Genomic DNA, 27147 nt, shown 5'->3' on the forward strand with positions numbered 1-27147 from the left:
AGCCAGTCACCAGACCTTAATCCCATTGAAAACTTATGGAGGGAGCTGAAGCTGCGAGTTGCCAAGCGACAGCCCAGAACTCTTAATGATTTAGAGATGATCTGCAAAGAGGAGTGGACCAAAATTCCTCCTGACATGTGTGCAAACCTCATCATCAACTACAGAAGACGTCTGACCGCTGTGCTTGCCAACAAGGGTTTTGCCACCAAGTATTAGGTCTTGTTTGCCAGAGGGATTAAATACTTATTTCCCTCTGCAGAATGGAAATAAATTCATATACTTTCCACAATGTGATTTTCCGGATTTAATTTGTGATGTGCTATCTCTCACTGTTACCAATAACCTACCCTTCAATTATGGGCTGCTCATGTCTTTGTCAGTGGGCAAACTTACAAAATCAGCAAGGGATCAAATACTTATTTCCCCCACTGTACATGCGGGGAAATGCATAATCCTTTCTCGCCACAGGTCCGCAACCCACTGTACTAACCGTTAGGCCACTCCTCCACCAAGGTAATGTAATGTAATGTGGTGCTGCCCATGGATGTTCCGGAGATGAGGATTTGGATGATCTGTGGGCAGCTGCTTCTAACAGATATCCCAATGAGACCATAAGAACATTGAAAAGGACCGGGGATAGTGAAGAACCCCAGGGAACCTCACAGACTGCATCCCATTTCTCAAGAGTATACTCCCTCCAACTTCACCGAATAGGTTCTTGCTGTAAGAAAGCCTCAGAACCAATTCAAAACATTCCCTGTGATACCTATATTATTTAAGATATGGAATGAGAGGGCATAAGATGAAGTTAAGAGGAAATAGGCTTAGGACGAATCTGAGGAAATACTCTTTCACGGAAAGGATGGTGGATGCGTGGAATGGCCTCCCAGTGGAAGTGGTGGAGACGAAGACTGAGTCAAAAGTTTAAGAAGGCGTGGGACACATGGAATCTCTTAGGAAAAGGAGGAGTTAGTGGTTACTGTGGATGGGCCATATGGCCCTTATCTGCCGTCATGTTCCTATACGATCCACGACATCAAATGCACTAGATCAGTCGAACTGGATTATAAGGGCCTGTTTTCCCTCACAATAATAATGTACATAATAATGTCTCTGTACTGAAGTTAGATCGAAATCCTAATTGCGAATAATGCAAGATACTGAATTTATCTAAGTACAATGTCAATTGAGTGGTAACTATAGTCTCCATAACCTTGATGAAAAATGGAATTGAAGCAACATGTCTGTAGTTACTAGCCCTTGCTTGGGATTCCGCTTTATTTTTAAGAATGGGAGTTAAGATGATGTCACCCAAATAATAAGGGGAAAGAACCACTGTAAATGTACCCACTGGTCCCCAGGTTCAGGGTAAACCTCTAACACCAAGCTCACTGGGTGGTTACTTTTCACAGTGATGTCCGTCACTCCTTCTATGGTGCTGGTGTCATCTTCCAGAAGCACCTCATTCAACAAGTCAGCTAACTGCGTCTCCACCTCTGGGGTATTGAATTGACTATCCAGTATCCGTCAGGTTTCACACTTCCTGACCTGATACTTTCAGTTCCGGTAGGCCAGGCAAGGTCTATGCTGGGTGAACTAAATAGGTTTTGTGCTGTGTCTGACATTTATGCATTCTGCGCTGGACACGTGTTGGAGCTGATATACAAAGGAGGTATTCAGCCAATGGCACTTGGCCTGAACAGTTGCAGAGCTGACATGCTTACCTTTTTTCAAGCACTTTGGAAGAGGTTGATAAAGCCATCTTTACATCAGGCACTCAAAGAATGGATACAATGAATGCCTAGAAACCTCTGAGGAAGCACGTACCAGTTTTAATGACACTTAGAGGCTCATTTTCAAAGCACTTAGCCTCCCAAAGTTCCATAGAAACCTATGGAACTTAGCCTCCCAAAGTGCTTTGAAAATATGCCTCTTGGTAGTCTTCGAGTATGACTCAACTTTTGAAGCCACTGGGGGTTCGGGGTCATTCTACAGAAAATTCTAGACTTGTATGGAGAGAACTTGAAGATCCCCTTTTCATCCTTCTGCATTTAAAGCAACCTTTTAGCATCATAGTGATGAGAGAGGCAATCTGCTCCTGCTCTAAAAGGCATCCAAGCATAATATTTGTATTTGCTCTATTTATGGTCCGCACCCAAGCAAATTAAGCACTTGAAGTGGCGTCAAAGCTCTGGATCTTTCCGCCATGTTTTGGGCATGGACAGAATCTATAGATTTTGGAGCCATACAACTTATAAAACAAAACAAAAAACAACAGATAAAGTTTTAATCTGAAGACAAAAAAATTGTCAAGAGAGCTTTGTTTAGTATCTGTTCGACTAAGTGGAAAAATAAAAACTGAGGAGCTGAAGGGACTGATGAACGCAGGAAGGGCCATGTATCCTCAGGACTTTACACCAAGTTCTGAACTGTGGGAGAGTTAAGCCTTCCCAGTGACAACTGAGGAGATCATTCAGTTGTACCTGATTCAATCCTGCTTGTTGATGGAAAAGAGAAGAGAAATGGGGTCAGGCATGGGAGTGGAAAAGAAAGTGGTGCATAATGTAGTCAGGCCTTTGGAGGTGGAAGGTGAAGAGTGCTGGTTTTGACCTGCATGGTGGGATGGAGTGGAAGCCTGGGAGGAGAGTGCTGGGGGTCAGACCTTGGGGTGTGGAAGAGGTAGAATGCTGTTTGGGGTTTATGGAAGGAAGAGTGCTCTAGGTTCAGACTGGAGTGAGGGAAGGCAAAAGTGCTGCCATCAGGCCTTGGGGAGAGAAGAAAAGAGAAAATGGGAGGGGGTGGATGAGTGTTCTGGAAGATGGTGAGAAAGGGGGCGTGAATGAGTGTTGGGGAAGATGGTGAGAAAGGGGGAAGGTGAATGAGTGTTGGGGAAGATGGTGAGAAAGAGGGGGGGTGAATGAGTGTTGGGGAACATGGTGAGAAAGGGGGGGTGAATGAGTGTTGGGGAAGATGGTGAGAAAGGGGGGGTGAATGAGTGTTGGAGAAGATGGTGAGAAAGGGGGGGTGAATGAGTGTTGGAGAAGATGGTGAGAAAGGGGGTGAATGAGTGTTGGGGAAGATGGTGAGAAAGAGGGGGGAATGAGTGTTGGGGATTATGGTGAGAAAGGGGGGGGTGAATGAGTGTTGGAGAAGATGGTGAGAAAGGGGGGTGAATGAGTGTTGGGGAAGATGGTGAGAAAGAGGGGGGGTGAATGAGTGTTGGGGAACATGGTGAGAAGGGGGGTGAATGAGTGTTGGGGAAGATGGTGAGAAAGGGGGGTGAATGAGTGTTGGGGAAGATAGTGAGAAAGGGGGGTGAATGAGTGTTGGGGAAGATGGTGAGAAAGGGGGGGTGAATGAGTGTTGGAGAACATGGTGAGAAAGGGGGGTGAATGAGTGTTGGGGAACATGGTGAGAAAGGGGGGAGTGAATGAGTGTTGGGGAACATGGTGAGAAAGGGGGGGGTGAATGAGTGTTGGGGAATATGGTGAGAAAGGGGGGTGAATGAGTGTTGGGGAGGATGGTGAGAAAGGGGGGGGGGGGTGAACACCCTCATCCTCCCCGTCTCATCTGCCCGCAACCTCTGAGTCATCTTTGACTCCTCTCTCTCCTTCTCTGCGCATATCCAGCAGATAGCCAAGACCTGTCGCTTCTTCCTCTTTAACATCAGCAAAATTCGCCCTTTCCTCTCTGAACACACCACCCGAACTCTCGTCCACGCTCTCATTACCTCTCGCCTGGACTACTGCAACTTACTCCTCACCGGCCTCCCACTTAGCCATCTATCCCCCCTTCAATCTGTTCAGAACTCTGCTGCACGTCTCATATTCCGCCAGAACTGATATACTCATATCACCCCTCTCCTCAGGTCACTTCACTGGCTTCCGATCAGATACCGCATTCAATTCAAGCTTCTCCTTCTTACCTACAAATGCACTCAGTCTGCTGCCCCTCACTATCTTTCTACCCTCACCTCCCCTTACGTTCCCGCCCGTAACCTCCGTTCACAGGATAAATCCCTCCTCTCAGTACCCTTCTCCACCACCGCCAACTCCAGGCTCCGCTCATTCTGCCTCGCCTCACCCTATGCTTGGAACAACCTTCCTGAGCCCTTACGCCAAGCCCCCTCCCTGCCCGTCTTCAAGTCTTTGCTTAAAGCCCACCTCTTCAATGCTGCGTTTGGCACCTAACCCTTACCGTTCAGTGAATCCAGACTGCCCCAATTTGACTGCCCCTATCGGACCGACCGTTCACTTGTCTATTAGATTGTAAGCTCTTTGAGCAGGGACTGTCTCTCTTTGTTAAATTGTACAGCGCTGCGTAACCCTAGTAGCGCTCTAGAAATGTTAAGTAGTAGTAGTATCAAACCTATAAATGGCAAGTGACCAACTCACCTGCAAATGCGCAGTAGAGACTTCCCTCTCTGTCCCGCCCCCGCGTCAAGACGGGATGACGGGGGAAGGGGGGCGGGACAGAGAGGGAAACTGCGCTGAAGGGGAGGGAGGGAACCGCTGACGTCGCTACCGCTCCCCCCCCCCCCAAGGTAGCTGCTACCGCCCCCCCCACCCCCGGAGTCGCCACCACCCCCCTTCACCCGGCCCGGGCCCTCTCTTCGTTATTGAACTTACAGCAGCGCCGAAACAGCAGCAAGCAGCTCAGCTTCAGCTCCCGTCGGCCTTCCTTCCCTGCCTGTGCCCCGCCCTCGCCGACGTGACGTCACACGAGGGCGAGGCACAGGCAGTGAAGGAAGGCCAACGGGAGCTGCTGCTTGCTGCTGTTTCGGCGCTGCTGTAAGTTGAATAACGAAGAGAGGGCCCGGGCAGGGTGAAGGGGGGGGGGGTGGTGGCGACTCCGGCGTGGGGGGGGGGGGGGGGCGGGTAGCGGCTACCTTGGGGGGGGGGAGGGGACATGGGACGTCTCAGAAGGAGAGGGGCCTTGGAGCTGGGAGGGAGGGAGGGAGGGAAGGGGGCCTTGGGAGCTGGGAGGGAGGGAGGGAGGGAAGGGGGCCTTGGGAGCTGGGAGGGAGGGAGGGAAGGGGGCCTTGGGAGCTGGGGGGGCCTGGGGCCTTGGAACTGGGAGGGAGGGCGGGGGGCCTTGCAGCTGGGAAGGGGGGGAGGACTGGAGCCTTGGAGATGGGAGAGAGGGCAGGGGGGCCCTTACAGTTGTGAGGGAGAGCAGGGGGCCTTGGAACTGGGAGGGAGGGAGCTGGGGGGGCCTTGGAACTGGGAGGGAGGGAGGGCGGGGGGCCTTGCAGCTGGGAAGGGGGGAGGACTGGAGCCTTGGAGCTGGAGGGCAGGGGGGCTGTTACAGTTGTGAGGGAGAGCAGGGGGCCTTGGAACTGGGAGGGCGGGAGGGAAGGGGGCCTTGGGAGCTGGGGGGGAGGGCCTGGGGCCTTGGAACTGGGAGGGAGGGAGGGCAGGGGGCCTTTGGAGCTGGGGGGGAGGGCCTGGGGCCTTGGAACTGGGAGGGAGGGAGGGCGGGCAGGCAGGGGGCCTTGCAGCTGGGAAGGGGGGAGGACTGGAGCCTTGGAGCTGGGAGGGAGGGCAGGGGGGCCCTTACAGTTGTGAGGGAATGGGGCCCCTTACAGTTGTGAGGGAGAGCAGGGGGCCTTGGAACTGGGAGGGAGGGAAGGGGGCCTTGGGAGCTGGGGGGGAGGGCCTGGGGCCTTGGAACTGGGAGGGAGGGCAGGGGGCCTTGCAGCTGGGAAGGGGGGAGGACTGGAGCCTTGGAGCTGGGAGGGAGGGACAGAGGGGGCCTTGGAGCTGGCAGGGAAGGAGGATGGCAGGGGCTTTGCAGCTGCAACGGGAGGGGGGCCTTGGGGAAAAAAACATTCCAATACCCGCCCGTTTTTACGGGCTTAACGGCTAGTATGCACATATAACAGCTCATACATACTTACCACTATCTTCTGCTGCTGTTTCCCAGACTTGGATGGAATTCTCTGCTGGCCCACTTGTTAGTAACAAACTACAGACAAAAACAGAATAGGTCCCACATATCAAACAGAAATTACGTCAAGCTCCATCCCTGGCCGCCTTCAAATCCGGGCTAAAGGCCTACCTGTTTGATGCTGCTTTTAATTCCTAACTTGTCACCTGCTCATAATCTTTATCTTGTCTTCCTCTCTTCAATAGTCCCCTTTCCCTATGTGTCCTATCTGTCTGTCCTACCCTTATCCCTTATTGGTCCTGTCTGTCCTGATTTAGATTGTAAGCTCTTTTGAGCAGGGACTGTCTTTTCTTCATGTTCAATTGTGAAGCGCTGCGTACGACTGGTAGTGCTGTAGAAATGATTTGCAGTAGTCGTAGTAGTAGAAATTACTACTTGGTAGGTTTCTAAAAAAGCCCTCGGCAAACAAATTATAGGTAATGTTTTGCTGACTCAAAAATATACTTCTAAATACATCTATGCATATCTACGGCTGGTAGACCTGTAATAAGGAAGATATGCCCCTGGTTGATGCTTCTGGTGTCATGTTTGTTTTTCACTGGACATTCTCCCTGAAGAAGCCTTGTCCGTGAAGTCATGTTGTTGGAGAACATTTCAAGGAGTTTGTTCTGCCTGGTACCAATCTTGAATGGGGATTTTTTTTGAGACTGCAAGAACCACAAGTTCTTGGGAATGAAGACGGACATTGAGCTGCGATGGGCACAAGTTTTTATCTTATTTTTGGAAAAAGGTTATTTCTTGCAAGTGATTAAAAGTGATGACTTAGCAGTTAACTATTATTCCAATGTTGTCATTAGTCCAAGTATATTTTTATTTTTGATGGTAAAATTTATGAAATAATTTATCAAAATGTGTATATATATTATGAGAGATTTATACTGCCACCCGCCTTGTTGCCTTCCCAGATACAGTACTTATTATTCTATAACAGTCATCTCTTCAGGGAGAATAAAATTTATTACCATAAAAACGTAAAAATCAGACCAATGGTCCATCCAGCCCAGTATCCTGTTTCCAGCAGTGGCCAATCCAGGTCACATGTACCAGACAGAAACCCAAATATTGGAATCATTCCATGCTACCAATCCCGGGGCAAGCAGTACTTTCCCCATGTCTGTCTCAATAGCAGACTATGAATTTTTCCTCCAGAAACCTGTCCAAACCTTTTTTAAAACCCAGATACACTAATCGCTGATACCATATCCTCTGGCAACAAGTTTCAGAGCTTAACTATTTGTTGAGTGAAAAAATATTTTCTCCTATTTGTTTTAAAAGTATTTCCATGTAACGTCATTGAATGTCCCCTAGTCTTTGTACTTTTTGAAAGAATAAAAAAATCCATCAGACTTTCCCCTCATTTCCCCTCTTCCATCACCCATTTATAATGTCATTACCACTGACCCCAGTCCCAAAAAAGTAACACAATGTTCTCCTAGCCCAGGGGTTCTTAACCAAAGGGATGTGGAAATCTGAGGCAATTTACTGAAACTTTCTAGATAAGGCAACTATTAGGACAGTTTTCAAAGAATTTGGGAAAATTGCTTGGGCTGAAAATGTTAGCAGTCAACATTATTAGTGGCTAACTGTGATATATGTAGGTGTCAACAGCCACCTAGTGGATATTTGGTTTAGGAAGGGGGTGTGAGGGTTTTATTGATCAGCTAAAGGGGTGATGAACCAAAAAAGGTTAAGAACCCCTGCTCTAATCCAGGGGCGTAGCCAGACCTCAATGTTTGGGGGTCCGGAGCCCAAAGTGGGGGGGGGGCACAGTTTGGCCTAGTTCTCTGCCACAACCACTGCAATTCCACATATCGTGGAGGTTCCCAATTCCCACCAGCTGAAGCCTTTCTCCAGCGCTGTTCTCTGCACATTGCCTGCCCTGCTTTTCTCTCATGTTGCGTGCATGCTCGGTTTTAGTGAAATTTAGCATGCGCGACCGCTGGAGAAAGGCTTCAGCTGGTGGGGTTGGGGACCCCCGCCAGCCAAACCAGGGGCCATGGATACAATTTGGGGGGGGCCCAGGCCCCCCGTAGCTATGCCACTGCTCTAATCTCAATGCTGCTGATTAGCACTCGGTAGGACTACCAATGAAAAACAGTGCTTGGGGTACAAATTTGGAGACCCTTATAAACATTTCACTGAGTGACCCTAAACAAATGGCAACTTCCCTCTGCTCAAAACTTCTTTCCTAACTCCTTTGGAGACAGAAATGGGGAGGAACAGCCTAATGGTTAGCACAGTGGGGAACTGGGTTCGATTTCCATGGTGGCTCCTTATGATCCTGGGCAAATTACTTAACACTCCATTGCCCCAGATACAAAAACTTAGATTGTGAGGCCACTAGGGACAGAGAACTTAGCTATATATAATAAAAATGTATACCGCTTTGGTTGTACCACAGAAAGGCAGTATATCGAATGCATGACCCTTGACTTCATTAGGTAACATAGTAGATGACAGCAGATAAAGACTTGTACGGTCCATCCAGCCTGCCCAACGGGAAAAACTCATATGTGCTACTTGATTTGTCCTTGCCATTTTCAGGGCACAGGCCGTAGAAGTCTGCCCAGCACTAGCTTTGCTTCCCAGTTACCGGTGTTGCCACCCCATCTCCGCTAAGCTTCTGTGGATCCGTTCCTTCTGAACAGGATTCCTTTGACTTCCGTTACCGTTTTCATCTCCACCTCTATGTGTGTTCAGGGATAGAGTTTGGGTGGTCATAATGTGCGTATTGTTTATAAAATATATGTATACTTTGCGCATAAACATTTATGCCTGTTTTTGAGCAGATGCAGTAAATGGCGCTCAATGCTATTATTAATTTATTTACTTACAAACATTTATAATCCGCCCATCCAAAAAATCTGGGCAGAGTACAATAAAACAAACTCAATCGGATCACATAAAACACCATCAATACACTCAATAAACATAAACAGAACCTCAATATGAGCACTCATTATAGAATGACACTAGGACGTAATCCTGCTGAAATCAGGTGTAATTCCCGGTGCCCAAGTTGGGCGCACATCCCCAGTATTCTAGAACACTGCGCGCAAATTTTACGAATGCTCCTAGCCCACCCATGCCCCTTTTATAAAAGACACCACCTATGTCTAAAGGTGCTTATTATAAAATTACCCCCCATCCCCCAGATTCTAGATATAGGCGCCAAAATCGGCATGGATTCTATAACACCACATGTAACTTAATTGGCTTGACAAGCTGAGCGCTGATAACAGCACTTAATCAATCATGAGCACTAACTGGCACTGATTAGAATTTAGGCGCACAACTCGCTAAGCGTATTCTGTAACAATGTGCACTGAACTTCTAACGCATGCAGGCAAAAAGAGGAGGCGTGGATATGGGCGGGGTCATGGGCGTTTCATGGGCGTTCCAAAATGTAGGTGCCCAGTTATAAATCTACGCGCTGAGATTTACACCAGGTTTTTGTTGGCGTATAGAATACATTTAGTTGGCACCGATTTAAGCGCCAATTTTTGAGGCGCCATATACAGAATCTCCTCCCATGTGTGTACCAGTATGCACCATCTTGTCGGTGCACGTATTTATTAAACTGCATAGCTGAATATGCGTACTTAAGAACCATGCTTCACACACAGGAAATGAGCCTAAAGCAGGGGTGAACATGTTCAATCCTCAAGGGCTGCTTACAGATCGTTTCTAAGCTATCCCTAATGAATATGCATGAGGTAAATTTGCATGCATACTACCCTCTTATGCATTGCTCTCAAGATTTTCTTAAGCACATGCATATTCTTAAAACCTGGCCTGTTTGTGGCCTTGAGGACTGAACTGGCTCACCTGGGATCCATACTGAACCCAAACTTATTTGGGATAATGTGGGATACAAATGTCATAAATAAATAAATAAAGGTTCACAGTTTAAGTATTAGAGAGAAATGGGGCCAAAAAAGTACACAGTATATAAAGTCAGTTTACTTCTATAAATTTGAAATAGAGAATCTTTGGTTTAGGAATCTAATTTCCTGCAACTTCAGGTCAGGAATGAAATCCTCAGAAAGATACTGGCAAGCAAAAACTTCTTCAAAATGACTGTGGAACTTTTGCCTGAAAGTACTGTATTTAAGACTCGGACAAATGTTCTAAAGTTCTTTAAGAAGATGTTCTTTGTATGATTAATTTTATACATTTTATTTCCTTTCCAGAAGTTGAAGGAAATTAAGGTCCCAATTCACAGAGGCCCCCCCCACCCGAGGTCACCCCCTCCACCCGCCATCGGGCCCTCTCTCCACCCCCGGGCCCTCTGCACTGACCTTAAGCGCCTCACCTTCGAAAGCGCAGCAAGCAGCGGCAGACCACTCCTTCCTTCCGTGTCCCGCCCTCGCGGAAGTTACATCAGGCGAGGGCGGGACACGGAAGGAAGGAGTGGTCTGCCGCTGCTTGCTGCACTTTCGAAGGTGAGGCGCTTAAATTCAATGCCAGGGAGCGACGGAGGGCGGGCGGGTCGGACTGCGGCGGTGGCGCCGGCCCCCCCCCCCCCCCGGAGGCCCGGGCCTGAGGAATTTTGTCCCCCCCTCTCGGCAGCCCTGCCTAATACAGGCATTTTCTTTTTTTTTACCTCAAACGCTACAGAAAGCGGAGGTGCTTACCTGTAACAGAGGCTGCTACCGAGAGCAGGGGAAATGCAGCCACAGCTTTCTTACGCATCTTTCCATTTTTTTCTAATTGGTGGATGTGCTAAGATAAGGACTGACGTGAAAGGCAAGGAGCTGCGATTTGCATGACAGCACCTGTGCATGCTCTGGGACCTTTCAAACAGCACCGCACACAGATCTGTCCAGAGGACATCAATAGCAAGTATGCCCTGCATATCCCCCTCGTCAACGGAGAGCTAATTATGGAGTCCTTTTACTAAGCCGCGTAAGCGTCTACGTGCACCAAAATGAAGTTACCGCCCGACTACCGCATGACTCTTGCGGTAATTTCATTGTTGACGCCAGGGGCGTATCTGGAATCCGGCGGTAGGGGGGGCCAGAGCCAGAGAGGGGGGGCACATTTTTGCCTCCCTCCCCCCCCCCCGCCGCCGCCGCCTCTCTCCACCCCCTCCCCGCCGTCAACCCTCCCCCGCTGCTTACTTTTGCCAGCCGAGGTCCGACCCGCAATCTCCATATTTCGTCTTCCTCCGTGGCCATGTGCTTCAAGGAAGTAACGCTGCAGTGCTGATTGGTTGAATCCAGTTCGGCGTCTGACATCGCAGCGACGTCAGACGCCGAACTGGATTCAACCAATCAGCACTGCAGGCTGCAGCGTTACTTCCTTGAAGCACATGGCCACGGAGGAAGACGAAATATGGAGATTGCGGGTCGGACCTCGGCTGGCAAAAGTAAGCAGCGGGGGAGGGTGGACGGCGGGGAGGGGGGCCAGGGCGAAATCTGCGGGGGCCCAGGCCCCTGTGGCCCCACGCAGATACGCCCCTGGTTGACGCGCATCCGATACGCGCATCTGAAAAATCATGTTTATTTTCGGACACACGTAACGGACGCGTGCCAAATGGCATCTGACGCGCATAGGTCCTTACCGCCCAAATTCTTTACTGCTAGGTCTATGGCTAACGGTAAGGTCAGAGACCCAAAATGAACGCGCAGCAATTTTGATTTTGCCGCACGTCCATTTTTGAGGGGGAAAAAAAGAGGTCTTTTTTTTACAGGCGGCCTGAAAAATGATTCTGCACACGCCCAAATCCCACACCTACACTACTGCAAGCCACTTCTCCCTCTGGCTGGCATTTTGCAAAAACTGTTTCTTCTGCACTCTGGGTCCAACCCCAGTCTGAGGAGCACAAATCTAAGCTGAAAATCATTTAGACATCCTGTACTGGACTATATATATATCAAAGTATCTAGCTGATCCCTTAACTTTTCAGAGGCTGCCAAGAACTGTCCTTCACTATCAAAGTTTATCTACCAAAAATAAGTCACCTGCAACTAGTTTCCTGCCTTTTCTTTCCACAAACAAAAGGGTCCATAAAGTTTCTAAAGTGAAAGGAAGCTGTCTGTTTAGAGCTGACCTTTCCTGTGTGTAAAATCTTGGATATGGAACAGAGTGTTTGTGTACAGCAGGTCTGTGCTTACAGCTTCTGGTTACTGTGGATATCCAGTGCTCAATTTAACCCTTGGCGTCTAGAGTAATGACTGGCAAAGGCATTGTGATGTTAATGTACTAATGCTCTAATTGACTTTTAATATACAGTGGCTACAGAAAGTTTACAACCCTTTCCAAAATGTTCACCTTTTTTTTTTTTTTTGCTTTATGGCTTGGGATGTAAAAACACAATTTTTAATGTATCTATACCTATTTTATCCCATAAAAGCCAAGGGAAAATATATTCTAGAAATCTTTAGAAAATGAAATAGGGGGAAAAAAAAAAAAGCATGCACCAGTTTGGCCTCAAAAGTGTCCATCCGCTCGTATTTCTGCAAACAATCCTAAATATTTTGCAATCTAGTGCAACCAACTGCCTTCAAAAAAACATATCAATTCAACTGGGCCTGCCAGTGTTAACATTTGTTGACTCACATGATGCAAAGCGTGGTTGTTTACTGACTAAATAATCCAATAAACAGTAAAAAAAAAAAAAAAAAGGTAAATTTAGCAGTTCCTGTTGATTCTCTCTGCAAGGTAGTGAGTGCATTTCAGGAATAAAAGACCCAACCATAAGCACCAAAGAGCTGGAAAAAAAAACTTTACAGTGCCGTTGCGCGGGTGGAGGGATGGCTGAGAGACCGATGGGAGTGGTTTGTCGTTTTTTGAGGGGGGGGGTGACGTGCAGGGGCATCTGTGAGAGTAAGACAGGGGGGGGGGTTGGATTTTGGAGGGGGGGGGGGCGACGCGTAGGTACTGTATGGGAATGACGGCTGCGTTGGGGAGTGGAAAGAGCTTGTGTTCATTATGACCCGCCCTCGACGTCATAATGTTGTGACGTGAGGGCGGGGCACAGATAGATGGTTACTAAAAGTGGTTACAGAGCTTCGAACTTACGAACCCTGAAGCCACAAAGTGAGCCTTAGGACGTTGAGGTTGCTTTTTATGTGCAGATGGGGCGTGGCTGAGGGCGGGTCTATGAGTGAGGGTGATAGCCTAGCCTACAAACAGTACAGGAGTTCAGTGCTTCACTGTCAGGGAGTGAGGTTCAGAACGTTTGAGGGGGGATTTGAGCTTCAGAACGTTTGAGGGGGGATTTTATTTATATAGATCTGTGATTTGCACCGATTACCTGCCTAAGGTTCATGTGATCCATGCGAACAAGACATTGCTCTTTACTGAACCCAATAACCTTAAAGCGTCTGTAGAACGCCTGCCTTGAGAAAAGGGCACCAGACAACGGACTGCTCCTATTTTTTGTGGCTCTTTGCCAGTTTTTTTACTGTTTCATTTTGTTTGCGCAGTGCCTTTCCAGAGAGGACTGGGATCTTCTTCTCCAACACCTTAAGGAGTAATGACTTTATTTTCAAATTAATGCGGCTGGATTTTACCACGAGGATGCGATAATATACTAGGAATTACGCTCCCCTGCTGATCACCCATCAGTGGGCACTGTGTTCTATCTGGGCATGAAGGAGGACCGTGGCACGCTATCTCAATGTGTGAGACATCTAGCAGGAGCAATTGATTTTTGTCGCTGATCTATATAATGGGGAACGTGTAATATCTTGAAAAGAGGGATTTATTAACCGCCACTGGACCATCCCTAGGATTTCTCCCTTGCTTCCAGACTGATATGGTTATACAGCTATTCGGCTTCTGCTTGTTAAGCAATTCCTATATCATTTACTATCAGCTGGGTTCACATATACCTTCGTCAGGCCTTGGCTTAATTAACTAAGTGAAAAACAATATGGAAGACGTGGCCTAGAGTGTATTGGGAGGCGGTTAAGGCATTAATCAGGGGTAAAATAATTGCCTTTACTGTGCAGACCTCAATAAGAGAGAAAAAGGAATAACAAATTTATCATCTAAACTTAAACAAGCTCGGAAACATTTTGCTTAAACCCCTCAGAACAAAATCGATTAGATTATTTTGACACTAAAAAGCAGATGCTCAAACCTTAATAGATCAAAGGGCCCTTTAGAGCAATGTTTCCCAAGTCCAGTCCTGGAGTACCCCCCCTTCCAGTCAGGTTTTCAGGATATCCACAATGAATAAGCATGAACTTGATTTGCATACACTGCTTCCATTATATGCAAATCTCATTCATGCATATTTATTACAGATATCCTGAAAACCTGCCTGGCAAGGGGTACTCCAGGACTGGACTTGGGAAACACTGCTTTGGAGTATAAAGTTATACAAGTACTGCCTACATCGATGCGGTAAGAGAACGGGCAAGCTGCTGGCATCTTTAGTGAAACAAAGATCAGCCAAGAGCTATATTGGGAAGATCAAAGGGGTGACAGGGCTAGCACGCTCATCGGTATCCGATATTCAGGATGAGTCTGTACATTTCTACGAGTCCCTGTATGACAAGGACACTTTTTCTGAGGTATATTATTCTTCTGATCGTTGAACTTCCCTCTTTGTCCCAAGGTCAGCTTGAGCAGTTGAATGCCCCTTTATCTGGATGGGAAATCCAAATGGTTATAAAACAATTAAAATTGGCTAGGGTACCTGGACCAATATTATTGTAAACCCTTTCATTCTAATGTGCAACGACAATCGGACTGTGCAGGAAATGGACCCCAAGAACTGGTTGGATCTTACCGACCGATTTCACTCCTGAACCAGGACATAAGGATCCTCCCCAGGTATAAGGGGATCAGCTCCAGAATCCTCTAAATTGTCTGCCTGAGAAAACTCCTGTTCCTCCAAGGCAGGCATCTCCTGATCTGGGTCAGACAATATGTCCTCCTCCAGAGCCCAGGATTCCCTGGACCTCTTAGCAGTCACTAGCTGTCCTTCTGAAGGCCTTTTCCCTGGAACTACAGGAGGAGGATTTGATTGCTGCAACATGAATGCCTTATACATTTGCAGTACAAATTCTGGAGGGAAACCCCCCACAAGCTGGTGGGCCAACAGTCTTAGGTTTTTATTGCGCTCATCGATCACTCAGCCGGTGGCTGAAAACGGATATAAGATGTTATACTGGTGGTACTATACACCAATGCGCCTTCATAAGATCTATCCAAATGTATCTAGGAATTGCTGGTGAAATTGTGGAGGTCAGGGAACATTTTTACACATATGGTGGGAATGCCCCAAGGTGTGTACATTCTGGGAACAGATAGTAGGAGTGGTTAACAGCTTGGGTAAAGGGGGCTACACACGCCAGATAGAATATTGTCTACTTCATGCCCGCCCTAAAAAAACGAGGGTGCAGGAACATAAGCTTGTGGTTCAAATATTTGCTGCGGCCAAAATGCAGTTGGCGAGGGCTTGGAAGTCATTGGAGACACCCCCCCTTGCAGAGGGTAGGCTACAAAGTAGAGTATATTTATCAAATGGCTAAATTGACTGCAATACGGAAAGGCTTAATAGCGATGTTTCAAAAAATTTGGGACCCCTACGAGAAGAAACGAGAGGGAATCTGGCTTCCAGGGGGGGGAGATGGAAATGAGAGGGGGGGGGAGGGGGGAAGGGGAATCTGGAAAAGATGTGAAGAGGGAAATTTATATTGCTTGTTTGTTATGATAAGTGACGCCATGTTGTTGTAAGCAAGTCCTTATGTGACTGTATGGTCATAGATGTTTCCAGTTTTTTGTAAAATAAAAATCAATAAAATATGTTTTAAAAAAAAAAAATTCTGGAGGGAAACCCCAATCCAGCCATGTAGGTAAGAGGGAAAGACGATCCGAAGGTGGCTGGACTGAAAGAGCCGGCAGAGAAGCAGGCTGCTCCGCCTGCCCAGCAGCAGCAGACAAAACGGCGGCGGTTCCCGCTGAAATCGGGACCGTCGATTCTTCCTTCCCCAGTGCCGAGTCTTTGCCCTCCGCTGACAGAGCCTGAAAAAGCGCAGCTGAGGGACCTGCCTCCGAGAAGCTGTCGATGGCTCTGCAGTACTTGCAGCAGCTGCTAGCGCCTAAACTGCGCTGCTGACTGACAGACAGAACAGTGATGGAATTTTCGTCCATCACAGAGTAAACGGCGGTGTAGTGCTTTTTTTTTTTTTTAGAAACAGCTGCCTCCCCCTGCCTAGACACTCTTCCCTTGAAGAGGCTGAGGCAAAATCACAGAACAGCAGTTAGAGACGCTGTAACAGGAAGCATCGGGGAGGGGGGGGAGGGACCCAGCCACCCGGGTGTAACACCCCCAAAGCTGGAATAGATTCCTGCGGACCTCAGCTTCCACAGAACAGGTTTAAAAAAAGACCTCAGGTGCACAGAAAGAAAAGAACTACTCACAAAAAAAACCTAGAAGAATAAATTTACAGAGAAGGAAATAGAAGACAATTAGAGAGACTGAAGGGCTCACCACCTTCCACCTGCTGGAGACTGAGAATACTGAATCTCTCTATCTAGCCAGGGCTCTTATTGGCTCACTCTGTAGAGTCAGAATTCTCAGTCTCCATCTGCTGGAAGGTATGCCCAACCCATCAGTCATAATCTGGGCCGGTCCGGAGGGAAGCTAAGGAAAGAACAGTTGCCCAGGATATTCACACATGCCTGATGTCAAGGTAATCTGGAAAGTTCCATCTAAAGCACAGGCATCTCAGCATGGATGTTCCTCAAGTGCCACCCCCTAAGCATAGACAGGCATAGCCATCTCCTACATCATCAGTGGCATCAGAGAAGGTCCAATCTAACAGCAACTCTACAAGGCTCCTGTCTGTCTCCTCCTCTTGCTTGGAATGAATCTCCCTATGAAGATGTTTCTTTAAGGTTAATTAAGTAGGTAACACTAGGTGGGGCAGTAAGGTATTTAAGTGGATAAAGCCCTTCTGGTGTGTGCCACTTTTTGCCTCCTTACAGAAAGCCAGTGTTTTGGATGATAGTTTGTAAGTATTTGAAATGTATGTTTAAGATAGGTATAATTGTGGTTTGGTTGATGGTTTTGAGATATGTGTATGTAGGTGGTTTTTAAGGTTAATTTAGCAGGTAGCACTGGGTGGGGCAGTAAGGTATTTAAGTGGACAAAGCCCTTCTGGTGTGTGCTATCTTTTGCTTCCACACACAGAGTTAGTAGTCTGGAAGGTAGTCTGTAAGTATTTGGAATTTTGGTTTGGGTGGAGTGGGTCCTTGTTCTTTCAGTGTGTTTAATTAATTGTGCTTTATGTTGTAGGTAAGATTGTCCAGTTGTCAAAGTACGGTCATGCTGAGGGTCCCCCCGTTTGCCCCTGAAGAAGCCCTGTGTTGGTGAAACGGGTCCATTGGGCAGGGAAGCCCGATGGCGACCGCTTTGCAGCTAAGTGATGTTTAACATTATGGGCAATGCAGCTTTTGATATTTAATATTTGATTTGTTTGTTACAAAATTTGAGCACGTAGGAGGATGGTGAGAAAAGTGACCAGTGATTGATTTGTAGTGACGCTCATGTAGAGCACAACTCGTTCAGCATTATTGCTGTATGTCACTTATCTGAGGTCCTTTCCACTTTTCCTTATCACTATTTTTGAACAGGGTTCCCAATCATTCAAACCCGCTCTTTTCTTGTTTGATATTTTGGATTTTTTGAGCAGTAGTTCCCCTGCTGAGTATTGTTACCTGGATGTTTCTTATCCAACATCTCTCACAAATATCAAGGTAAACTGAATTTTGCCTTGGGATCCATCAAAACTACTCGGTGTATGTAGTCAGATACTGGCTAGAAACATGGATACCCACACCCAAATTTAAATGTGAAACATCTAACTCTCTCTATAGCTATTTCTGGATATGTTTGTATCCCAAACATATCCAAAAATAGACCAAAAATGACAGCTATGTGCTTCTGGATAACTTCAAAGCAAGCTCTCTTGAAACGGACCTAAACAAAGAGTCAAGGAAAGTAAATTAAAAATCAGCCTTTCATCTTCTCATTCCCTTTTTTAATGCTTATGGAAAATTAAATTTGCCCACTGAAATAATCCAGTTTCAGGTCCCTAATTTTTCTGGACAAATGGATGCAGCGCAAGTGTCACATTTTGAAGAAGTTTTACTGTTCTCCAGTATAGTAAAGCACCAGGAAATCAGTGTCACTGCTCCCAAAAACAATTTTATTATACAAGAAGTGGATCTGACTGGTGTTACCCTGGATTAGCCACTGTCATAAAGAGGATGCTGGGCACGATGAACCGCAGGCCTGACTCACCTCTCTACTTTAAGGAGGAGGCAAAATTTGAACCTAGGTGCCCTTTGATCTAATGTTCTATTCACAAATGTGAACCATCTTGATTGAAAAAAAAAAAAAAAAGCTACCATATAAAAAGTTTTTAAATAAGTACGGGGAACATTATCTTGGCAAAGCCAATCTACTAGCTCCAACTCAAACGGCCATCAGAACATATACCAGTGCGTGGGATAAACATAAAGGAATCCTGTTCAGAAGGAATGGATCCTTAGAAGCTTAGCAGAGATTGGGTCGAAGCAACGGTGGTTGGGAGGCGGGGCTAGTACTGAGCAGACTTCTACGATCTCTGCCCTGAAAACGGCAGATACAAATCAAGGTCAGGTATACATATAAAGTAACGCATATGAGTTTATCTTGTTGGGCAGACTGGATGGACCGTACAGGTCTTTTCTGCCGTCACCTACTATGTTACTATGTTAATCATGAAAAAGTAGCACCTGAGAACAGTGCCAGATACAACTCTGGCCACCTTGATGGGCAGGCTGGATGTGCAGCTCTTTAGCTACCGACATTTACTATTTTACTATGTTACTATCAGGCTCATTTTCAAAAGAGATAGACGTCCAAAAAGTGACATAAATCAACATAGTAGATGACGGCAGAAAAAAACGAGGGAAAAATAGAGCGCGTGCTCTCTCTTTATCTTTTCTTTTTTTGAAAAGAAATTCGGAGCGCGCGGCAATCAAACTAAACGAAAAATAAACAGAATTCGCGTAAACGCGACGGCTTTCCGGGGCTGACGAAGAGAGAGCGGCAGTAGCACGACTCTCTCCAGGCGCGGAAAGAAAAGGACTGGCGGGAACGGTCGCGCACGGGCGGGAAGACGGCCGCGCATGCGCGGTGGACGTGCCCTGTGTGCGGACCGCCCGCGAAGCTTCTTCCGGTTGGTGGGGGCTGACGCGGACGTCACCCAGTCGTGAGAACAAGCAGCCTGCTTGTCCTCGGAGAAAGACCTATATGGTCCATCCAGTCTGCTGAGGAGGAAGGAGGTGTTTTAGAGAGCTCTGCTGACTTCCAGTGGAAAGGGAGTGAAACCTAGCTCCCTCCCCAAAGATGAGGAGGGTCCCTGGGGAGAAGGCCTCAGGAAAGTCCCAGGCTGTGGGGCCTCCTGGGGCCCGGGACCAGAAGGCCGAAAGGAGTGGCTCTCTCCCTGGTTTGACTACCGGGAGAAGGGAAAGGAGTCCAGTGGACCGAAGGGAGAAGCAGCCCGGTGGAGGCCACAAGAGCATTTCCCCCTCCATGGCCCAGCTTGCGGAAGGTAAGCGAGAAGACAGTGGAGGGGGGAGGAAAATAGTACAGGCCCCAGAAGGGCGCTTTCAAGGAAGGGAGAAGGAAGAGGCGATGGAAGTTTGCCAGAAGCCTATGCTGGAGGCAGATGAGAGTGAGAGTGAGGAGAGTGGATCGTCAGATGAGGAGTTCCTTGAAGTGAGCTATGACCCTGATGATCCAGCAAGTAGTGTGGTAAATATTGTAAGACGAATTAAGCTGGTGGAAAAAGAAGTAGTGGAGCTAGGAAAACGTCTGAAAATGGCAAGAACTATGTGTAAATTTGCCCCAGCGGAGCACAGACAAATGTATGTTAAAGAGGAAGCCCGGATATCGAAGTTGTTGGGGAAAAAAGAACACTTGTTGAACTGTTTAAAAAAGGGCTCTGTGAATCCTTTGAGGGAGCTCTATGTTAACCGAGAAAGGATGGCTTCTATACCACAGTCTGGGGGTTCAGGAACACTACAGTTGCAGCAAGCTTCAGTGTCTTCAGCAGCATTAGAATCTAAAGAGTTGTCTGGGTTCAGAGGTGACCCCACTTTAAAATACATGAGACAGTTGGCAACACAGTCCAGAGCACTTACCCCGCAGCCAGAGGATAAGGAGGCAGCGGCAGGACATGGCTCTGAGGTGGGGGCTGGAGCGGAGATCCTACCTGTGGAGGGGAGGACAGAACTCAGTACATTGTCAAAACTCCAGATAATGGAGGCAGCAGAGGGAGACGCAGGTAGCAGCCTGTTTTCTACAGAAGTGGTGGTCGAAGTCTCAGAGGGCTTACCTGCAGTTGTGCAAACAGCAGAGACAGTTGCCGTGAAGGAGGCCCTGTTGGAAAAGGGTCAGCAGAGGCAGACTCCGGTATTTTTGGCCGGGTCTGCAATGACTGAAGTGGAAACCGAAGCAGCATGGCATCTGGAGAAGCCCCGCCCACGAAGTCCGGGAGCAGGGGAGGTCTTCCCTGAGCATGGAGTAGCTGGCGGTTTACAGGAGAGGGGTCGGAGAGAGAGGAATAGGAGCGGGCAGCAGCTGGGAGCTCATTTGACCAGCTGTCCATTACAAGAGGTGAATCGGGGGGTGCTAACAGCCAGCCTGTGGCGGTATCAGGAACAGACAAGCCATGCCCCCGGGAAGCGCCAGCCATTGGGAGAACGCAGGACGGACTGCACCAGAAGCAAGGGGGAAGTAACCCGATTGTTGAGAGACTGTCGTTGAATAGAGAAGTGGACATGGCAAGTCCAACAGATGTGCAGCGGGTGGTGGAGCGGACCTGCCAGCAGGACGGCTGGGAGCGAGGAGCCAAGGGGAGCGGCGGAGTTCCGGAGGCTTCGCCCCTGGTGCCGGAGGTTGGAGGGAGTTCAGGGGCGGAGCGAGCAGGGAGTCTGGTATCGCCAGCTGCAGACCTGACTGGACAGGAGCCAGAGTATCGCCAGGAGACAGAGGAGAGGAGGCGATTAGCCCAGAGGCTGGAGCCTGCAGTGGCAGGGATGAGCAGGGACGTTCCAGGAAGTGGAGATGGGCAGGACAATCAGTTGGAGGCAGCCCAAGCAGCAGAACTGACTATGGACGTTGCTGGATGTTTGTCTGAGAGGGAAGGGGTCGGGGGACAGCGGGAGGGGGAGGGGGCTGTGGAGATTGAGGAAGGGAGAGGGATGAGGGGAGGGGCAGAGGGACAGAAGGGGGGGGAGGCAGAGGGAAGGGCTGGAACAAGTGTGGAGGGGGGCGGTGGGGGCTGGGGTCCAAGTCCTTTGCGGCAGTAGTCCAGGGAGGGGGAAGGAAGGAGGGGGGGAGATCGGGTGGTTTTGAGGGCCCAGGGAGGGGTTGGGGGGGAGCAGGGACAGGGGGTGGACAGCTGCCTAAGCGGCGAAATGTGGTACAGCTCAAATAGATAGGGGAGGGGGCAATGCCCTCCAGGGATCGGGTCTTGAGGCTGGTGATGGGGATGGGGTTTATACCCGAGGACTTTTACGCGTGTATACACCCCATCAACATCCCAGAATATGACTTGAGCTTCATGACCCAGAGGGGGATGGAAATATTCTGGGAAAGGTACGAGGGGGTGAGGGGAAAGGGGGAGTGGCGGGACCTCAGGGCCATTCCAATCAGCAAGCCGGACCTGGTGCAGGTCACCCTGCTCGTGAGAAATGAGTCTATCTCTGGGGCAGATTTAGCCTACTGGCTACAGAGGTACGCGGAGCTGAGATCCCCGCTTACAAAGTTACCGGATCCAAGCAGGGTTTGGGCAGGAGGTTGGGGAGCCCTGGTCAAATTGAGACAGGAGAGCCATGTGGTCCAGCACATTCCTTCGGCTGCCTTTATCGGTCGCGACAGGATACTGTGCTTTTACAAGGGGCAGCCGCGGCAGTGCTTCAGATGTGGTTCGTTTAGGCACTTCAGCATGTCATGCCCAGTGGTAAAGTGTGGAAGATGCGGGGATCAGCACGCCACAGAGGACTGCACCGCAATCAGGTGCAACCTCTGCGGCGGGTTAGGCCATGCATATCGGAACTGCCCTAGGGCGGCCCATAACGAGTGGGATATGTGGGGGAAGGGACAGGGAGGGGGGGTAAGGGAGGAGGGGATAGGGCAGGGGGTGATAGGCAGGGAGGGGCAAGGGGGGGAGAAGGAGGGGATGCAGGAGGGGGGGCGGCAGGGGGCTGGGTTAGGAGTGGAGCAGGGGGGAGAGGGGGAGTGGGTACAAGTGCCACAGAGGAAAGGGAAGTTTCGGAGGGGGGGGAAACTAGGGGTGGGCGGGGAGGGGTCGCTGCAGGGGAAGAGGGGGGGGAACAGATTTCAGGTGTTGGAGGAGGAGGAGGAAGATAGGGAGGTTGGGAGGGAGGAGGAAGAACAGGGGGAAGGAGAAGAGGTGGAGTTAATGGAGGAAGAGGGGGCGGCAGGGGGGATTGGAGAGGGCAAACGGAAATATGAGGATGCACTGGAGGAGGGTACTGGTGGTAGGAAGAAGGGCGGGGAAGGCTCTGGGGGGAGGGGGAGGGGGGAGGGAGGAGGAAGAGGGAAGGGAGGGAGGGAGGGGAAAGGGGAGTAAGAGGAAAGCTGAGGGGGCTGGGCAGGTGGTGAAGGCCCAAGTGCAAGCTTGGGGGGACAGAGTGGAGCTAGAGGAGGATCTGGAGGACCTGGAGGACTTGGGAGAGGTGGAGGACTCGGAGGAGGAGGTAGGGGGTGGGGGGGGGAGAGGGGAGAGGGAGGGTTCAGGGGGTGGGTCCGGATAGAGCAAAGAAGAAAGGAAGGAAGAAAGGGGGAGGGGGGGGTAAGGTGCAGACAGGACGGCTGCGGGGGGGGGAGGGGGATCTGGCAGGGGATGACGTAGACCGCATAGCAGAGGACCTGCTTCAGGGTAAGAAGGGGGTATCCCAGGAGATAAGGAAAGAAGGTGGGAGTGAGCAGACTCGTGACTCGCAATAAGGATGGCAGGCTTAGTGTTGACATTTGCCACGCTGAATGTGGCCAGCATCGCCTCTCCGAAGAAGCAGGGTTTAGCCTATGACTGGTTCGCGAGGGTCCAAGCAGATTGCTTCCTGCTCCAGGAGACTCGGCTGCGGTCCATTGAGGTGATCAGGCGGGCGAGGCGGGCCTGGAAGTGGGGGTCCCTCGGTGTGGGGGTTGGGGGGGGAGAGGTATGGTGGGGTGGGGATCTTATTTAAGTCCCACCGGGTGAATATTCAGCGAGTGGTGGAGCTGGGGGTGGGGAGATGTCTTGTTGTGGATGTGATTGGGGAGGATAGAGCACTGAGGGTGGTGAATGTGTACGGGCCCCAAAGCAAGAAGGAAAGGGTGCTCCTCTTTGGGAAGATCAAGCCCTACCTATACACTTCGCGCCAAGTAGTCTGGGGGGGAGATTTTAACACCATATTGCGGAAAAAGGATAGTGGGGGACGATCGGTACAGGTGGGCTATGACGGGGTGAGGCTGGCAGGGATCATGCGGGAGGCGGAGCTGGTAGACGCGCACGTGGCCTTCTGTGAGGAACAGGAGGGGTTCACGTTCTTTCGAGGGCAGTGTAAGAGTAGAATCGATAGATTCCTGGTAAAGAAGGGAGTTTGTCTGGGGGGTCCACGAAACGTGGACGTGGACTTTTCAGACCACCACATGGTCCTCCTTCAGGTGGGGGGGGCGGCAGCGCAGAGGCCAGGGAGGGGGTTATGGCGACTGAATTAAAGTGGTTAGGTAGCGAGCAGGTGCGGGAGGAGTACCGCCGGTTTTTGGAAGATCAGGTGTCAGTGCAGGGGGCATTTCAGTCATTAGGGGAGTGGTGGGATACAGTGAAAAGACGAACGCGGGGATTCTTTCTCAGACAGGCGAGAAGGGAGGGGAGGGAAAGGACAAAGTTGGGCATGGCGATAAAGAAAAAGAGGGACACACTGATTTCACAAGGGGGGAGGGAGGAAGAAATACATGATCTCCAAGCACTCCTGGAACAGGTACAGTACAACCGCTACACCTCCTTGGTGTACGAGCGGGACTTCGGGAAAATGTGTAGCCCGGACCCCTTCGCATGCTGCCGGGAGCGGAGGGCGCGCAGGGTGATGGAGGGGGTGCGGGACGCACAGGGGGTCCTGCAGGACACCAGGGAGGGGATTCTGGGGGCAGTGAGGGACCACTTTGCGGCTTTCCTTTCAGCCCAGCAGATTGATATAGAGCAGATGGAGTGTTATGTGGAAGAAACCCCGGGGATAGGTCACGGGGGACCCCAGCTTCAGGCCCTCTTGAACCCGTGGACAGAACAGGAGGTGGAGGAAGCCATCGGGGCGCTCCACAGGAAGACCTCGCCCGGGCCGGATGGGCTAACAACTGAGTTCTACCAGGCCTTTAAGGAGCAGCTGGTGCCGATCCTGGTGAGGGTATGGGGGGCAGCCCAGTTGGAGGGTTCCTTGCCTAGGTCCCTGACAGAGGCGGCTCTTATCCTACTAAGTAAGGGGAAGGACCCGGCGATGCTGGCCAACTGGCGGCCTATAGCATTGCTTAATACAGATCGGAAAATTTTTGCGCGAATGCTATTCCAGAGAATGAGGCAGGTGTCTGGGGATTTGCTGGCAGCCTCACAAGCATGTGGGGTTAAAGGGAGAGGGGTCTTGGAAGCGGCAGCGTGGGTGCGGGAGGGGGTAGAACGCAGTAGAGTGGGAGGGCATGGTAGGCTGTTGGTAACACTCGACCAGGAAAAAGCGTTTGATAGAGTGCAGTGGGGTGTCCTATGGAGCATTTTGGAGCGCTATGGGTTTCCGAAGGGCTGGATAGAGCAATTACAGCTACTCTATCGGCATGCGGGGTGTTTTCCCCTGGTTAACGGGTGGAGAGGGCAGGGGTTTGAGGTAGGGGCAGGGGTCCGGCAGGGGTGCCCGCTCAGCCCGCTGTTGTATGCATACGCCATCGACCCTTTTATAAGACGGCTGGAGAAGGGGGGGGCGGAGGGGCTGGAAGGGGTGGAGGTGGGGGACAATAGCCAGTTAAGGGTCGTGGCGTATGCAGATGACGTTACAGTGTGGGTAGCGGACCAGAGGGAGGGAGGTAGATTGCAGAACCTGATCCAGGAATACTCGCAGGCAACAGCGTCCCAGGTCAATTTTCAAAAGTCCAATAGCCTGTGGGTTGGGGATCAGGGGCTGCAGTTTGAGTTGGGAGGTAGGTTTCCTACAGCTGTGGAACGTATACGGGTCTTGGGAATATACTTTGAGAAGGGGGATTATAGGCTCTACAACTGGGATAGGTGTCTCCATGAAGCGAAGGGGAGGGTGGATAGATGGAAGGGGTGGAAAATGACCATGGGGGAGCGGGTACAACTCATCAAGGCACACTTAGTTCCTTTGTTTCTGTTCGTCAGTTACATCTGCTTGCTGCCAGACAGCCGGTACGCGGCCTTGTATGGGGTGTTCTTCCGGCTGCTCTGGGGCAACAGGACGAATCCGGTAAAACGGAATGTTACATATCTGCCTAGGAGGGAGGGGGGGGGTGGGCATGATAAACCCAGTCCTGTTTTTCAGCGCTTTGTTCCTGCAGTTCAATCTGGGGAGGGCGGTAGGGCGGGAGCCACCGGGGTGGGCTAGGAGTGTCCTGCAGTGGTGGCCGAGATATTGGGACCTATGGCGGGAGGGGGGGGAGGGTAGTGGCACTGCGAAGGGGGGCCCCGGGGGGGGTGAGTTATTGCAAGACCCTAGTGAAATTGGTGAGGGTGTGGGGGCTGACGGTGGGGGAGGTGAAGGCAGGACAACGGGGGGTCTGGATGGACAGAGTACGGGCGCAGGTGTTCTCAGCTCCTCTGGCGCTGAGGGACGCGCCGGCCCCACGGATGCAGCAGGGGTTACGGTTGATTGCTTCGAACCGCATCCCGGTGAAGTATAAAGACCTGGCGTGGCTGTCCTTTCACGGTAGACTGTACGTCCGAGGAAATTTGAAATATCGCAATGTGCGAGATAGAGGGTGCCCACGGGAGGAATGTGCTGGAACTGAAGAGACGATGGAGCATTTCCTGGTGAGGTGCCCATTTACAGTCCAGGTCTCTGACCGGGTTTCCTCATTGCTGCAGATCCCCAGTTTCCGCAACTACAGCTATGCGGACTGGGTGTACGGCCCAGAGGGTGGAGGGGGACGCAGGGATCCGGTAACACGCTTTCTGATTTCGGTGATATTGCGGTACTGCCTCTGGATGGCGCGCTGCAGGGTGTCCCTGTACCAGGAGGTTCGGCCGGCGGAGGTAGTCAGCTGGGATGTGGTAAGGGCAGTGCAGGAAGCGGCGAAGTGGGAAAGGGTGGAAAAAGGGGTGGGGGTGGCTTCGAGGTGGTGGAGACACGTGAGGCTTAAGCCGCCATGAGGGGACATGCTACCCAGGGGATTGTGTGCCAGTTGTCTGAAGGGGTTTGGGGGGGGGGGGGGGGGGTCGGGGGGTTGATTCATTGTATTATTGAGGAGGGGGAGGGGGTGTATATAGATAGGCAGACCATGTCTAGCTAGGAGCCTGGGGTTTGATTTGCATGTCCGGTTTTTTTTTGTTTTGTTTTTTTTCTTTGGTTTTTCTAATAAACAGTTTCCACTGTACTATTGAGGAGGGGGAGGGGGTGTACATAGATAGGAGGACCGTGTATAGCTAGGGGCTTGTTTTTGATTTGTATGTTATTTGTTTTTAGTTTTTTCCAATAAAAAGAGTTTTCCAGTCTGCCCAAGATAAACTCATATGTGTATACCTTACCTTGATTTGTACCTGTCTTTTTCAGGGCACAGACCATACAAGTCTGCCCAGCAGTATTCCCCGCCTCCCAACCACCAGTCCCGTCTCCCATCACCGGCTCTGGCACAGACCGTAGAAGTCTGCCCTCCACTATCCACACCTCCCAACCACCAACCCTCTTCCCCCCACCTGCTCCGCCACCCAATTTTAGCTAAGGTTCTGAGGATCCATTCCTTCTGCACAGGATTCCTTTATGCATATCCCACACATGTTTGAATTCCGTTACCGTTTTCATCTCCACCACCTCCCGCGGGAGGGCATTCCAAGCGTCCACCACCCTCTCCATGAAAAAATACTTCCTGACATCTTTCCTGAGTCTGCCCCCCTTCAATCTCATTTCATGTCCTCTCGCTTTACCGCCTTCCCATCTCCGGAAAAGATTCGTTTGCGGATT

General features: G+C 50.1%; 1 protein-coding gene across 3 annotated transcripts in view; it reads right to left on the reverse strand.

Annotated features, from left to right (window-relative positions):
* Positions 1–27147, reverse strand: part of WDR73 (WD repeat domain 73) — a 74840-nt gene that overhangs the window by 23544 nt on the left and 24149 nt on the right. For all 3 annotated transcript variants that reach the window (XM_030200005.1, XM_030200004.1, XM_030200003.1), the window contains one exon: positions 5900–5967. In XM_030200005.1, coding sequence (XP_030055865.1) covers positions 5900–5967 — 68 coding nt within the window. The remainder of the gene's footprint in view (positions 1–5899; positions 5968–27147) is intronic.

The sequence above is a fragment of the Microcaecilia unicolor genome, chromosome 4, assembly GCF_901765095.1.
Source record: "Microcaecilia unicolor chromosome 4, aMicUni1.1, whole genome shotgun sequence".
In the NCBI taxonomy this organism is placed as follows: Eukaryota; Metazoa; Chordata; class Amphibia; order Gymnophiona; family Siphonopidae; genus Microcaecilia; species Microcaecilia unicolor.